Source organism: Toxotes jaculatrix, chromosome 13 (assembly GCF_017976425.1).
Source record: "Toxotes jaculatrix isolate fToxJac2 chromosome 13, fToxJac2.pri, whole genome shotgun sequence".
NCBI lineage: Eukaryota > Metazoa > Chordata > Actinopteri > Toxotidae > Toxotes > Toxotes jaculatrix.
Genome location: NC_054406.1, coordinates 9011020 through 9025477, shown reverse-complemented (window position 1 = coordinate 9025477; position 14458 = coordinate 9011020). Strand labels below are relative to the sequence as shown.

General features: G+C 41.9%; 1 protein-coding gene across 1 annotated transcript in view; it reads right to left on the bottom strand.

Moving 5' to 3' along the window:
* The window catches only part of csmd3b (CUB and Sushi multiple domains 3b), a 318235-nt gene that overhangs the window by 188019 nt on the left and 115758 nt on the right, over positions 1–14458 (bottom strand). Inside the window, exon 4 of the mRNA XM_041053205.1 lies at positions 2454–2651. Within this exon, the coding sequence (XP_040909139.1) occupies positions 2454–2651 (198 nt within the window). The remainder of the gene's footprint in view (positions 1–2453; positions 2652–14458) is intronic.

Here is a 14458-nt window from a genome sequence, read left to right as displayed (position 1 = left end):
ATCTCCCTCTTAATCATATTGCCACTAGTTTGGACAGTTAATTTATCACAGCCTTAACCACCTCTTTTTTTGTCTCTCTACATCTATTTATCTGAACCAGTGACCACCAGGGGGTATCCAGTGTATTCAAACCAATCTGCTACCATGCAGTGTTCAAGCAAAGCTCCAGTAAAGAGCACCTGGACTGGGCTGTTTTCTGTTTGTTAGACCAGGTTGGGTGCCTGCTATGGTCACTATATCCTGTCCATTGTCATCTCACATGAATATTGGCGTGAATATTTCCAGTGTGTGTCCTTGAACTTTGTTGACAGAGTCCCCCAAATCACTGCTGCTGACAGTGAGTCTGAGTACAGCTCCTACAACTCCAGCAGTTTCCCTGAGGCTGATGCTGTGGTTGATATACACTTGCTATGTTCCCAGTGATTGTAAGCAATTAATTGCCCTCTTCCTTTGTAGCGGTTGGTGGTATCTCTCTTGTTTATCACTTGCGCTTGCTTTACTAAGGAGTGCACATACCATGAACTGATAGTCCTCCAAGTTCAATTCAGTGAACTGGCCCCCTCTCTCCAGGGAGGGTGGTGGTGTTTGGGCCCCTTCTGAGAAGTGTAAGTGCCTTCTCCTGTGTGTTGAGGGATGTTGTTCTTCTGGATGACTGACTCTGTGTTGCTTATCAGGTCTACAACTTGAATGCATTCAGGTGGAGCAGCAAAGTTCAATCCCTTAACTAAATCACTGTCTGCCTGGGTGAGCTGTGGTCACTGATGTCACTTAGCAGTCATATGAGTCACTGGAATAACATAAAGAGAGATGTGAAGAGTCCCTGATTAAGCAGCTTTGATGAAAGGAGAAATGGCCTTAAATCAAAATCTGTGGATTTTTGTAAAATATTGTATTGGAGAAAATATAGTAATATAGTAAAGTTTTGTTTTTTTTCAGAAATATATGAAAATATATTATTATATTCTGTATGTATATGTGAATGTATGTATGGTTACTGTAATTAAGTAATTTATTTGAATACACAGTCTTACTGCAACGAAGCAGCTTTAAAGCACTAGCTGGATCATGTGACTAAATAGGCTTAACCTCCAGCTGACAGCCACAGAGGGAGCTGCATACCATAACAATCGAGTTATTAGGTTGTCAAATCCTCATGGTCGTGATGATGGTTAACCATCACTTGCCTTGTGACATGGGCATTTCAGTGAAGTCCTCTTTGTCATGACCTGTCAGCTGTAAGCCTGATATACCATCGCCTTTAGTTCCTGGTTTGTCACCCAGCCAGCCGCTGTGTAGGGTAAGCTACTAGGAAAGCACTGGGAGCTAAACTACCAGTTACTCTACATTAAATTAAGCTTCACTACACTGAAGCTTGTTAGGCATGTGGCTTGTGTGGGGTTCTCACTCATTCAGTCTAGTGCTCTGTTTTTGAGTGAGTTTGCACACTAGATACACAAAGTTTTGTAAATGGGGGCCAATGAGTACCACTGGGACTCAAACATATGGACTGGCAAAGTAAAACAATGAGCTGTCAGCAGTTGAGGGGTGCATAAAGCTGCAGATTGTGGGTGTGATTCTCAGTAGGATTGAATGTGCAAGCAACCCTCTCCATCAAAGGGAGTTATTTACAAAAATGTGACAAAACTATGAAAAATTGATAATACAACTTTAACCATTATGCACAATCATTATATTTATTATATGTTTTAGATGCTACTCCTGCTGCAGTCATTTTAATATAAATTACTTCAAGCGTATTTTTGAAGTGAACTGTGCAGATATCCGTATATATATATATATATCTCTGTATGCGCACATACAGTACAATCCACTATATTTACATCCACCTACACTATATGGATGATGTCTGTCTGTAAAATGAGGAAAAATGAAACAGAATTTTTTGGGCTTTCTGGTGACATAGCGTGCAACACTATGCGCACAGACCATCGAGACCTACCCAAGGATCCAAGAATAGACGACAGCATACCGTACACTTCGCATCCACACTCCAAATTTGCCTCTCTCCTACACCCATTTTTGATGAACTGTACAGACTATAAGCAAATACACACAAGCATTCTTGGATTGCGTGTCCCTTTCTCTTTCGCATCCACACACAAACACACAAATGCATGCGCAGTCTGTCTGTCTTTCTGTCTCTCTCGTAGACACACATACATACACATTACTGTGTATGAAGGGTTTTCTTCCAAAATTTGACATTTTGTTAGGAAATGCATTATATGGAGGTCAGTGTTTCAAACATATTTAAGAATTAATTATTTAAAACACAAACTAATAACTAGTGTTCTAATTTCTGATTTTATCATTTGTTTTTAAAACATGTAGTTCGAATGAGTGAATGGCACACATTCAGTGAATTTTCATTTTAGAATAAAACTCTTCATATCCAGTCGTGCACATACACATACAGGTATAGTCATCTGTACCTCGACAAATTGGAGCTGGAAAGTCCCAGACGGCGGTGTTTCCGGCATTGGTGATGCAGGTGAGCGTGGCGTGGCCGTCTAAAACGTAACCAGGAACACAGCTGTACCGCACACGGTCTCCCACAGCAAAACGGCCGCCACCACTTAGGACTGCTTTGGGTGGGACACCAGGGTTTCCACAAGATGTACTGTGAAGTTCTGCAGAGTAAGAGAGACAAAGAGAAATGGACAAGGATTTTTAAGGAGTTTTTTCAATCTCTTTTTTGAATTAATTACACTAAAATGTGTAACTGTGCTTTTCCCCTAACTCAGCTATGACCTGACCAACTAATACCCAGCTCTTGCACAGTGGTGCCTCCAATACAGATTTCTCTGGAGCACTCACAGCCTCAGTCAACACACTGCAAAACACAGTTTCATGGTGAGAAACTGCCTGTGACATATTGTCACTATTGGCTGTTTTAAAACCTTACACGAAGCACAAAGGACATTTTGACTGCACTTCCAGTCAAAGCCAACTAAACTCAGCCTCAGAGAAAGCCAGACAGGTAATGTAAAAATGTTTTATGGTTAATCACATTATTCCTTCTAGATACATTTACAGTTCTGTGTCTAAGACATATGTACAAACGTGCATATAAATATAGACATCCACAAACACACACAGCAGAGAGAGGGAGAGACAGAGAGAGAGAGAGGAAGAGAAGGGGTATTAAAAACCATAAACCAGGAAGCAGATGGGAGAACAGGGACCAACTCTGGTCTTATTGTTTGAACTTGATTGATACAACTATGAAACTGTTCAGACAGATAAGGGGTTAGGGAGAAGGGGAGAGACAGATGGGGTGAGGGGGAGGAAAGAGCAGAGAGAGACAGAAAGAGGGGGAGGTAAAGAAAACGAGAGACGGAAGATGCCCAACATGACAGATAGAACTATGAAACTACTCAGACAGAGGGAGTGAGAGAGGGAAGAGGAGAGAAAGTTAAAAGGGGGAGGGGAAAGGGAGAGAAAGAAGAAGTCAGCAGCAGTGGTGGGAAGGACTATGCTCAGTACGCTCCCAAATGAGAGGTGGGGACAAGATCTGCACTTTTCTTAAATTGCCACCAGAAACTCTGAAAACCTTGCAGTCCCTTGCAGGGAACTTTATTGATTCCCACAGGGAAACTGCTTTATTAAAATTCACTCAGTTACTAAAGGAAGTAAATAAGTAAAAAGTAAAAACTACAATAAACAATAGTAGAAAGTAAGACACAGCAAGTGAATATAAAAATGTACAAATGTAAATTTGCAAAAAGTAAAAAGGTAATGTGTGAGGTAGAATCACAGGTAGAATCACAAAAGTGCAAAAAATGGGAACGTGCAAAGTATATTAAAAGTAATTTATCTGTAAATTAACCATAGAGCACAAAGGTAAACTGAATGAAACATGTCATGTAGGTCAAATTAACAGTAGTTTAACAGTAGAGCTCTGAAGGAGAGGAATTGTCTGTCTGGTTGGCGTCAGGGAGGAAGGACCTCCTGTGGCGTTCAGTGGAGCTCTTAGTCATTCTGAGTCTCTGGCTCAACATGCTCGTCTGGCTAACCAGAGCACTGTGTAGAGGGTGGGAGACGCTGTCCATGATGGAGAGGAGATTTGACAACATCCTCCTCTCCACGACTATATTCAGAGGGTCCAGCTCCACCCTCAGGACTGAGCCAGCCTTCTGATTCAGATTGTTGAGTCTGCTGGTGTCGGCCACCCTCAGGCTACTGCCCCAGCAGGCCACAGCGTAGAAAATGGTGCCGGCCACCAGAGACTCATAAAACATCTGCAGGAGGGTGACACAGATGTTGAAAGACAGTATAAATATATTACTATTATATTTTTATTTTTCCTTATGTAATACATATGTGCAATAATCTTCAAATAAAAAGCTATGCTACAACTCCTACAACTGTGCTAAGAGCAAAATTGTCATTCGGAAAGCAGACAGTGAGTAGACAAGATTTGATGTCAGCAAATGAACCGTTTGAGTGATCTTAGATTGGTTGGCTGATTGATTCATTTATACAATGACTTTACTGTAATACCTCTTCAATTACACTCCCCTCCCTCTCTCTACCTCTGCACCTCCACTGTGGCCACAGTACTGATGATTACTCAAAGGGTTCTGTGGACATTTTGCATTCCTCAGCGGAGGCACACACACACAGTCTCTCAGTTTGCTTTAAATGAACCTTTCTACCTTTTTATTATTAGCATCTATCTCGAATGTGATGAGGTCCACTAGACCAAAGCTTGTGGATCATTTAAAAATAGATATAACTAGAACAGAAAGAACTTAATGACAGAAATAACTTTGCCTCTAAATTATTTCCCTTTGCAGAAAAAACAAAAATACACCAAGCATCCCCTCATGTGCTTTAATTAGTTGATATAAAGTTTCTGTTTAAGGATCTCTTTAGAGGGTATATTAAACCTTGGTGCTCACAGAGCATGGATGGGATATACGAGAGAGGAAAATCGTTTTGCTAAAGACCCTGAATGACTACCCTCTAACCCCTATCCTCCTTATCTCCACACAGACACACAGTTAGAGAAATGCACACTGACAAGTAACACTTGGACACTAGCACACATGCGCTTACACACACAACCAGGGTCATCCATCACTGTGGCGACCCCCTGTGCTGTATTGTGTCTGGATGTCAGGTTGGCCTAGTGTTGTGACCTGTTGGCCTATCGATTTTGCCAGTCAGTGTGGCCCTACTCAGTGTCAGGACGTTTGTTGTTCAGTGTCCTATCAGACACACATTCACTCTCACCAACACACACACGCACACACACACACACACACACGCACACACACAGAGTACCAATCTGTCAGTGGTTCAAGGTGCTATCAGAAACCAAGATATTCCCATCTTAGCCATTTGATTTTTAATCAGTGTCTTCCATCACATTTTCATTCTACCTATCTTTGTTCTATCTTTTTCATAAAGTTTTTACTATTTCCTGTACTTCATTTTCACTTTATTATCTTTGTTCCGTCTTTTATCTGTTTCTGCTTCTTCAGCCCTTTATTTTCATCTCTAATTCCCATATCCCCTGTTTTTTTTAATCTCTACGCTCTCTTCCCTGTATGTCTCCTCCTGTCGCACTCCACCCATCCCCTCCCTTCTGTTCCTCCACTCCCTCCTCTTCAACTCAAAACTTTGATGACATGCCAGCTTCTTGCCTCTGCCTCCTTCTCCCCTGTTCCATCCATACCACTATATCGCCCCTTCTGTGCATCCCCTCATTCCTTCTTTCTTTCTCTGCCTAGTTTATTGTGAACATCACATAGTTTCATTACACTAGTTTATTCAGTAGCCAGCGGCTACACCACACTCCTTTTCATGCTTTATTGCTGCCTGCCCTCTCTTATTTATTCTCTCTTACCCTCACTTCTTCCTCCTCTCTATTCTATCTCTTTATCTATCTATCTCTGCCTCTCTTTCCCTATCTCTGTCTCTCCCCAGTTTACCATAACCATGATTTCAGTCTCAGTTGCTTCATTACAAGCTGCTGCTTTTATGGGCCATCTGTAGAACTATCTGCATTTGTCACACACACAAAAAGACACACACACACACATGCACACACACAGAGGCGCAGAAAGACCTGCATGCACAGTAGAGCCCCAGCAATCCAGCCTTCAGCTACTCTGCCCACCCAACACACACACACAAACCATTTACCTGGCTTTTATTTCTCCCTAGATAAGCAATTACAGATGAGTCCAGGTACAGGGAGCACGAGACAGAAAGGGAAGAAGTGAGATGGGCGAAAAGAACTGAGTAGTGGGTAAGAAGCGAGAGTAAAGTGCTAGAAAAGAGAGCGAATGCTGCCATGCATTAAGAGTTTTAAGTGAGACGGATGACACTGCAGACGGGAGGATTGGAGAGGGGGAGTGAAGGAAAGCAAAACCAGTGAGTGAGCAGGCGACAGAGAGGAAGACCAAAATAAGAAAGAGGGGCAAAGACAGAGAGGGATGATTCAATGAGTTTGGAGCTTTTACACCTCCGTCAGCAGTAACTTTTATAAAAGATGAACCAAGTTTTATACCAGAAGAGAATAGATGGTGAATGCATGAAAATAAAGCACCGAATTTGTTACAAGAAACCATGTACGTAGATTTCCATTAACTACAACTGAAAAATTATTTTCAGAAATTCTTTTCAAGACGTTCCCCATAAAAGATGCAAGGTTTATAAGAAGTGTAACTGAACCGACGAATGAGTCCTGAGGTCTGTAACAAACAGATATGTGTTCTGGGGGCATAAAAGGTTTCTGTGGTTGTCAGCTTCAGAGTTGGTTGCCTGTCAGTTTGATTTATTCAACACTTTGACCAACTCTTTTTATAGACTTGTGAAGAACTTGTGTCATAAAACATCCTTAGTCTGTTAAGTTAACGAAATTTTATGGTGTGAGTTGTACATTATTTTTGTGGTCTTGTGGCCTCCCCATGACAAAGCCAGGAGTAAAAACACAGATTTAGTTTCACAGTGACCTCAGGAAGTGCACCCCATCATGTGCACTGTAATGTACTCATGTACTTAAAAACATGCAAATTACAGCTATTTGCAAAAGTTTAAATTTACTTTGCAAAACTCACAGAAACTTAGAGAAAAGTTCAGTTGAGGTTTAAAAGGTTATAGTGCAGTTTTGGAAACACTGGAATGTTTTGGTTGAAAAAATAAGCCATTTTTTTTGTGTCCATCCCATTCAACTCCAATAAATCCATATATGTGTAATTTTGACAGTGGATTTTTCACCCCCCCAAACAATCCCTCCATTGTTAAAAAGTTTCTGCAGAGCTGTCAAGTAACTGTCATTCATACTAGGATTCAGGCAATTTCCTCAAATTCTAACTATGACAGCTCAACAATCACGAGTAGGATAATATGGAATTATTCTACATGGCTGTGTGCTTTTCAATATGAAAAGATTAATGCCAAGATGAGATATCCGCCATTTGAAAATTGTGACACCTTTTTATACAAAGGCATTAACAGAATAAAATGTAAAATGCCACTGAAAGACCATTTTTAAGGATCATGCCGAGCAAAGACTCGGCAATAAGGGAGAAGGAAATAAGGAAGGAAGGATACATACACATCTGCACACATTATTTCTACAACAACTACGAGATGGGGAAGCAGAATATATTTTAAACAGTAAATAAATGTGTTAAACCTACTGCATGTCTCTTTCTAGTAAAAGTTGAAAGAGTGTTTTAGAAATAGACAAAAAGGGTCAACTAAAATGGCCACTGTTTGAGAAGAGCGGATAGAGAAGAACACACCTCCTCCTTCATTGTTGTCGATAACACTAGCTTTTCATGGTATTAAAACAGGCCTCTATTCAACAAGAGGGTAGGCAAGATATGCAATAATGCAAGCAGCACAAGAAGCTCCCACAGCTCTGTCCTCCTCCAACCATCAACATTCACAGTCCGATAAGAGGAACCGCAGGGGGTGAGATTACGGACTCTATTCCAGACAAATTCCCTTTGAGTCGACTCCCTGCAGAGATGCATGGCAGAAGCACTGGCAACATAACCAGACATTTAGCACATTTTTTTTTTCATTCATTTAGTCCCTATCTAAAGAAGCAACTTTAAATTGATAATAACTAGAGTACTGCTTACATGGGCATAAAAAGACCTGAATTTTTAGGGTAGATTCAGCTCAAAGAGAACGGTCCTCATGACAGAAGAACAACATTTCCTGGTTCTTCAAATAAGAGAATGTCTCTTGCTTGATTTAAAGAAGTTATTTAAAGGATTATACTTACATTTTTTTATACCCTGGTCAACCAAGAATGACTGATTTTGATAACTTTGTCAGATAACTGTGGTGTAAGTAAAGTTATTAACTTCTCAATGATGGAAATGCTTAATTTAGACACAAGTACCTAAAAACAGTACGCCTCTGCAGTATTTGTGTAAAGATAATGGCCATATTCCACCTCTGCGGATTAAAGCAGGGAAACCATTTAGACGAGCTGATTTTATAGTGAGCTCCATTTCTGCACCAATCATCCACTTGATTTGTGCTTACATGACCACTTAACACAGAAAGTTCCAAAATGCTCCACCACAACTCTGCACTTTGGTAAAACTGACAACTTGATGATGTTGGCACAATTTGTCTGCTTTAATCATGTTGCCAAAACACATTGCTTGCCTACTTCTTCTTCTACTTCAAAGGGACTGAGCCAAAGACATACTTGGTCATAATTTGGACAGGAAGTATAACAATAAAGGATAGAATCCAAAGTAAAAGTGTGTATTTTTTATGTTTTGTTTTACTTTATAAATGTATAGTGTCCAGGAAATGATTTTCAGTCTTAAGCAGGAAGCTCCAGTCTTGTCGATGTCAATGCAGGTATGCAGGAAGTGTGTCTTGAATTTATATGGATGAATATAAAGTAAAAGTGCAGGAGTCACGGTGGTGGATGTGTGAGACTTTCAAGCTAAAGACCTGAGTATCTGGCCTGTCTCATGCCAATTAATTTGGCTTTTTCCTAAATATGACAGCTGTCTCTCTGCTCTTTTTAGTTGTCAAACTTTATGTTTACCCCACCTTATCCATACTGTAGTTGCCATTCACTGATGTGGCAAGAATATTCATGGTAAATGTTGCATTAACATTCAAAAAGGTCATCCAATATAAACATTTAGTCTTGAGTTATTTTGTCTTGTTCAAAGTCAATGACAGGAATGAACTTCACTAATAAACCACACACACACACGCACACACACGCACACACGCACACACAAACATTCATTAGACTTGCAGAAACTGTTTCTGATTGGTAGTTGATTGGCGATGGTGCAATTGTAAGTAATTATGATTAATTATGAAAATGTTAATGGAGGGAAAACGGACTAAGTGGCAGCAGAAGGTGTGTGTGTGTGTGTGTCAGAGAGCGACAGACAGATTCAGAGGGAGAGTTAAAGCATAGAGTAATGACTATTCAAAGCACTAGATCATCTGGCAGTTGTGAAGATCAGTTATACACACAACTGTGTTTCTAATGATCGTAGCTTCTAGTGGAGATCAAACATTATGGAGTTAGAGCAGCAGACCACTGTTGTCTTTCTGGGTTTATTACACGCCACAACACAAACAAACAACACACATACACACACACCGCTCTCCCTGAAGGTATAAGCAGTCTTGAGGATTGCCTTAGTGGTGCCTTGATGCTCTGTGTGGACAATAATTATCTGTATTCAATACGACCACAAAGCAGCTTCTAGTGATCTTCTCCTCAGCCTAAACAGCACATAACCAGGACATTATATTCTGTATATACAGACAACTCCTGACAGAGAATCTTCTGAGGCTCACAATGTCAAAATACTGAGGAAGACTGACAAATAATAATGGATTGAAATATCCAGAAAATACCGGTGTGAAAGGTACAGTATGAAAGTGTTAAGACCATTATTTGCTAAATCTTTTTTCTCACAACTGCAATTGGTTAGGCTAAAATTCACTCCTTATTCTCTGGCTACTTTATATTACACTGGTCAGCTCACTGTCAAATATAAATCATTTTATGCACCGCTGTGCATGCAAAATTATTTCATCGGTGTAACTTATAAGGACACTCTTCCACATTAATGCAGTAAAATGAATAGTATGGCCTTTCTTTGAAATGCGGCTCAGTTAAGTATAAACTTTCATATCATAGAAATACACAATTAGAGGCAGCCAGGTGAGGATACAATTTAATGAGACTGGGTGAAACAAGTTAATCATTTTGAGGAAGACAATAACCCAGTCCTACTCTATTACCTCATTTTTGTGGATAGAATATCCATCTAAGAGCGTTAGTTGAAAACATGTACTTTGTTTTTTTCCAGCCTTGCAATTTCCTTGTATGTAATTGAATGAGCAGATAATGACGGCAGTCTGACTGCGCACAAAGAAACATGGGGATGTCAATTATAAGCCCTTTACCTCCACTTCACTGTTTGTGTGTGTGCACAAGCTGGTGCCCGTGTGCCAGTGTGTGCATGTCACTGCATGTGTAGAAACAAGGATAAGTGTGCATCTGTTTTGTATGTGTTTGTGTTTGTGTGTCCATGTGGGTATAGCTCCTTGATGTGGTGATCAATGTTTCTCTGAGGCCTGGTTCAATAAACCATTAGATTTCCCCCTAAAGACATCCTGCCAACAGAACTTCATTAGACCCACACACATACATACAACAAAAAAAAACAAAAATACCACGCACACACCCTTCTCTTACTAATTGTTCTGTCATGATTTCTGTCTGAGCCCTGTTTACTGGCCTCCTATCATACTCCACCCACCCACCAGATGTCACCTGACTTTCTTCCTGTTTCATGGGCTCGAAAGACATCTGTCCCCTAAGCGGCCCAGTGACCCAGAGCCTCTGCTGCCCAGTGCCACAACTGACGCCCAGCTGAACCCCAAGCCAGACACTGACACTCAGCAGTCCACACCAACATCTCGTCTATTCCTGAGTTGAGGATCCCTGCAGAATTCTTACCTGTTCTTGTCTCCGGGGTCCCTATCAACAGACGTCAAGCCTGTTCCCGAGTCTGGTCTTGAGTTGGCGGTCCCAGCTGACATCTCGCCTGTTCCTGAGTCGGCCATCCCAGCTAGCATCAAGCCTGTTCCTGAGTCAGGAAAGACCAGCCTGCTCCTAAGGCCAATATCTCAGCCACCGATAACCAACTTGCTTCCAAGGCCATTTCTCAGCCGATGATGACAAGCCTGTTGCCGATGTCATCGCCTCTGCTGACGCTGTCTCTGCCAATGACCAGCCTGTTCCTGGTGCACTGCTTGCTCCTGAGGCTGTATTCCCAGCCGATGACTCCCCGCCAAATTATCAGGCTGCCTGCCCGATGCTCCTGTTGCCAGCCTACACTGCGTCGCCTGATGGCCCGTCCAGCCTCCATTGCTGGCAGCCTAATCTGGACCCCAGTACGCTGCTCTTTCTCCAGAGGGGACCTGACCTCATCGTTCGCTTCCTGCTCTCCATCCAGAGTGGACCAGCCTTCACCATCAGCCTCTAGCCTGACATCACTGGAACTTACCCGCCTACCTGCACACCTGATCCTCAGGTGTGGGTCCGCCCTACTTGTGCTCCTACCACCAGCCATAATATGTTCCATGTTTACAGGCTGTAGCCATCAGGACTGAAAAACATTGTTGGTTAGTTTGCTTGCTTAAACCTTTTTTTGTAGAACCTAGAGCAGAGCACTAAATGCCATTGTTTGATCTCACCAGTGTGTCTCAAGACCAGAACAAATCAGCTCCATCAGACTTGCAAACCAGACATGTTTAACAGACAGTTTAATAAAGTGGCTGATTTTCATCATGTCCACACTATAGCATCAAAGATTACACCCATCGAGGCAGAGCTAATACCTGTTTTCTCAATGCACAAAAGTAAGCTTGTTTATATTCTTAAAAGTCAGTAGACCCTTAAGCTCTGACATACCATTAGTCCTTATATCAAGGGGCTGCACTCATTTGAGTCAGGGTCCTGATCTGACTTCCTCTCTCTCCAACTGACCCTTCTCTTCTCTGGCTCACACATCCATCTCGCCCTCCCAGCCTTTTTCCTGCTCTTCTTCTCTTATCTCTTCTCACAGCCACCCTTTTCCTCACTATTAATTAAAAGTCTGTGTGTGTTGTGTTGTGTGTGCGCGTGTGTTGTGTGTGCGCTTGTGTGTCTGTGTGTGTGTGTGTATGCGTGCGTTAGTGTGTGCACATCAGGCTTCAGTATTAATTAAAGGTGTGAATGCTAATTGGTGAGATCAATAACGGGTCGTTAGGCCTCAGGGGCCGACAGCCAATAGGAAATCGTTATGTGTCTGACATCACTGTCACTCTGCTAAAGCTGCGCTGCACTGTGACACATGCACACACAGACACACACACACACACCTGCACTTAAACACACAGATTTGCACTTACACTCACACTGCTGTCATCAGGAGAGATAGGTTCACCTCAAAAGGTTGTGAAAGAGACAGAGGGAGAGTTTAGAAGCAGAAGAGGTTAGCAAGACTCCACTGGTGCAATAGATAGAAACTTACTGTATGTCCCTAAAACTAAATCAATATCCATTAAGGAAAGCAAGAGGCATAGGGAGAGAGGGAGAGAGTAGGAGAGCAAGAGAGAGAGAGAGAGAGAGAGAGAGAGAGAGAGAGAGAGAGAGAGAGAGAGAGAGAGAGAGAGACATGTAGAGACAGAGAAAGGTTTTCAAAAAAGAATCAGATGCCATAGTTGCCATTGAACAGCACTGAGTAAATGAGTGTGTCCTCTCAGAAGGCCTTTTTTGTGCTGATCAATACCAGAGACTTCTTTCTCTCCCCTACCACTCCTCTTTTGTCTTTCAGCCTATCTTCTCTCTTTTGTCTAAGGGTTCTAACTACCATCCATTGTCAGTATCATATTCAGTTAGATAGATAAGTATGAAAAATACTTTCACCATGACCCCAGAGTGTCTATTGAGAAGAAAAGAGAAGAGAAGAGAAGAAAAGAGAAGAGAAGAGAAGAGAAGAGAAGAGAAGAGAAGAGAAGAGAAGAGAAGAGAAGAGAAGAGGGACAGTACAAAAGGAATCTTTCAGAACCTGGTGGTTTACTTGATGGGATAAAGACATGCTGTTCCAGAGCTTGCGGACGGTCAGCTCAATTTGCCATTTCAAACCTACCCAAACACTGACGCCTCACCATCATGCCCCACCTCACCTCTAGTGCCACCCTGCCACCAATATAAATAGCTTTTGTGTGAAACTGTGTCTACAAATAAACTTGAACTTGAACTTCCACCCAACTATTTCTTCACCACATTCCTCTCTCTCTCTCTCTGTTTGACAAAAACTTTGAAAATAACTGAGACACAAACACATTTAGAGGTGCTAATCAGTTCCTAAGCTACATCCTCTATACTGAATAATGACTGGTGGAGACAATAATGTAAAAGAGCTGTTCTGACTTTCTTGCTCGTCCATCCAGCACATTGATCTAGTGACAATTTCCTATCAAATGTGGTTCAGCTCCAGAAAACAATTCAATGATGACTTGATTTTTAGCGACCCTTCCATCACTCCATTAATGCCACTGTCAGGTCAATATGTCTACAGGAACACAAGAGATATCACAATGTGCGGTAATGCGTAGATTTCCACAAAATATACTGATCACATGTATGCTCTGTCTTTAAGGCAAACTTTCTAGTTCGAATCTACTACGGCTAATGCAGTTGATTCCATTTGACATTTTAGGATTATGAATGTTATGAACATTGCTGTCTCTAGGGGTCATTAGCTGGGCTCTTTCCTATATCTCTAATGCCCTCAGACAGACCACTCTCTTCTACTTAAACTGATACTATGTGAGCAGACTGCAATGCAGGGCAATGTAGGGTTAATGCTTTTAAGTGGTGTATGAAACATTAACCGATTATTAACCCACATACAGATTATTGCCTGTTGAGACAGTCATTGTCAATGTGTGTACTACAGAGCTGGTGGAAGCAGCACGGGCAGGAAGGGAGGGCTCAAGCGCAGAGACACACAAAGACAGGTTCAGTGAAGGAACTTCACGGGATGAACCAAAGAAAACCAGGCTTACAGACAGATGGACCATCAGGCAGGCATAACATGAGGTAAAACACTGGGACATAAGCAGACGATCTCACAAAGAGCTGGTGGAAATAGCTGGTTTAAATACTGACTGGGAAAATGAGGGCACCGGGAATAGGTGTGTGAGTGGGCAGAGAAGCTCAGGTGATTGGGAACAGGAGACAGGTGAGAGGGGGTGGATCTGGCAGCCAGGTAACCGGGTTAGGGAGGAAAGTCTGAGGACATCTGGTGGGCAGTTAGAGAGTGGCAGGAGATGAGGCCAACATGAACAGGACAGTGACAGGAATAGGATGGTAGGTCCAGAGATGGGAATAAGAGAGCCTGGAGACAAATCATGACATTCA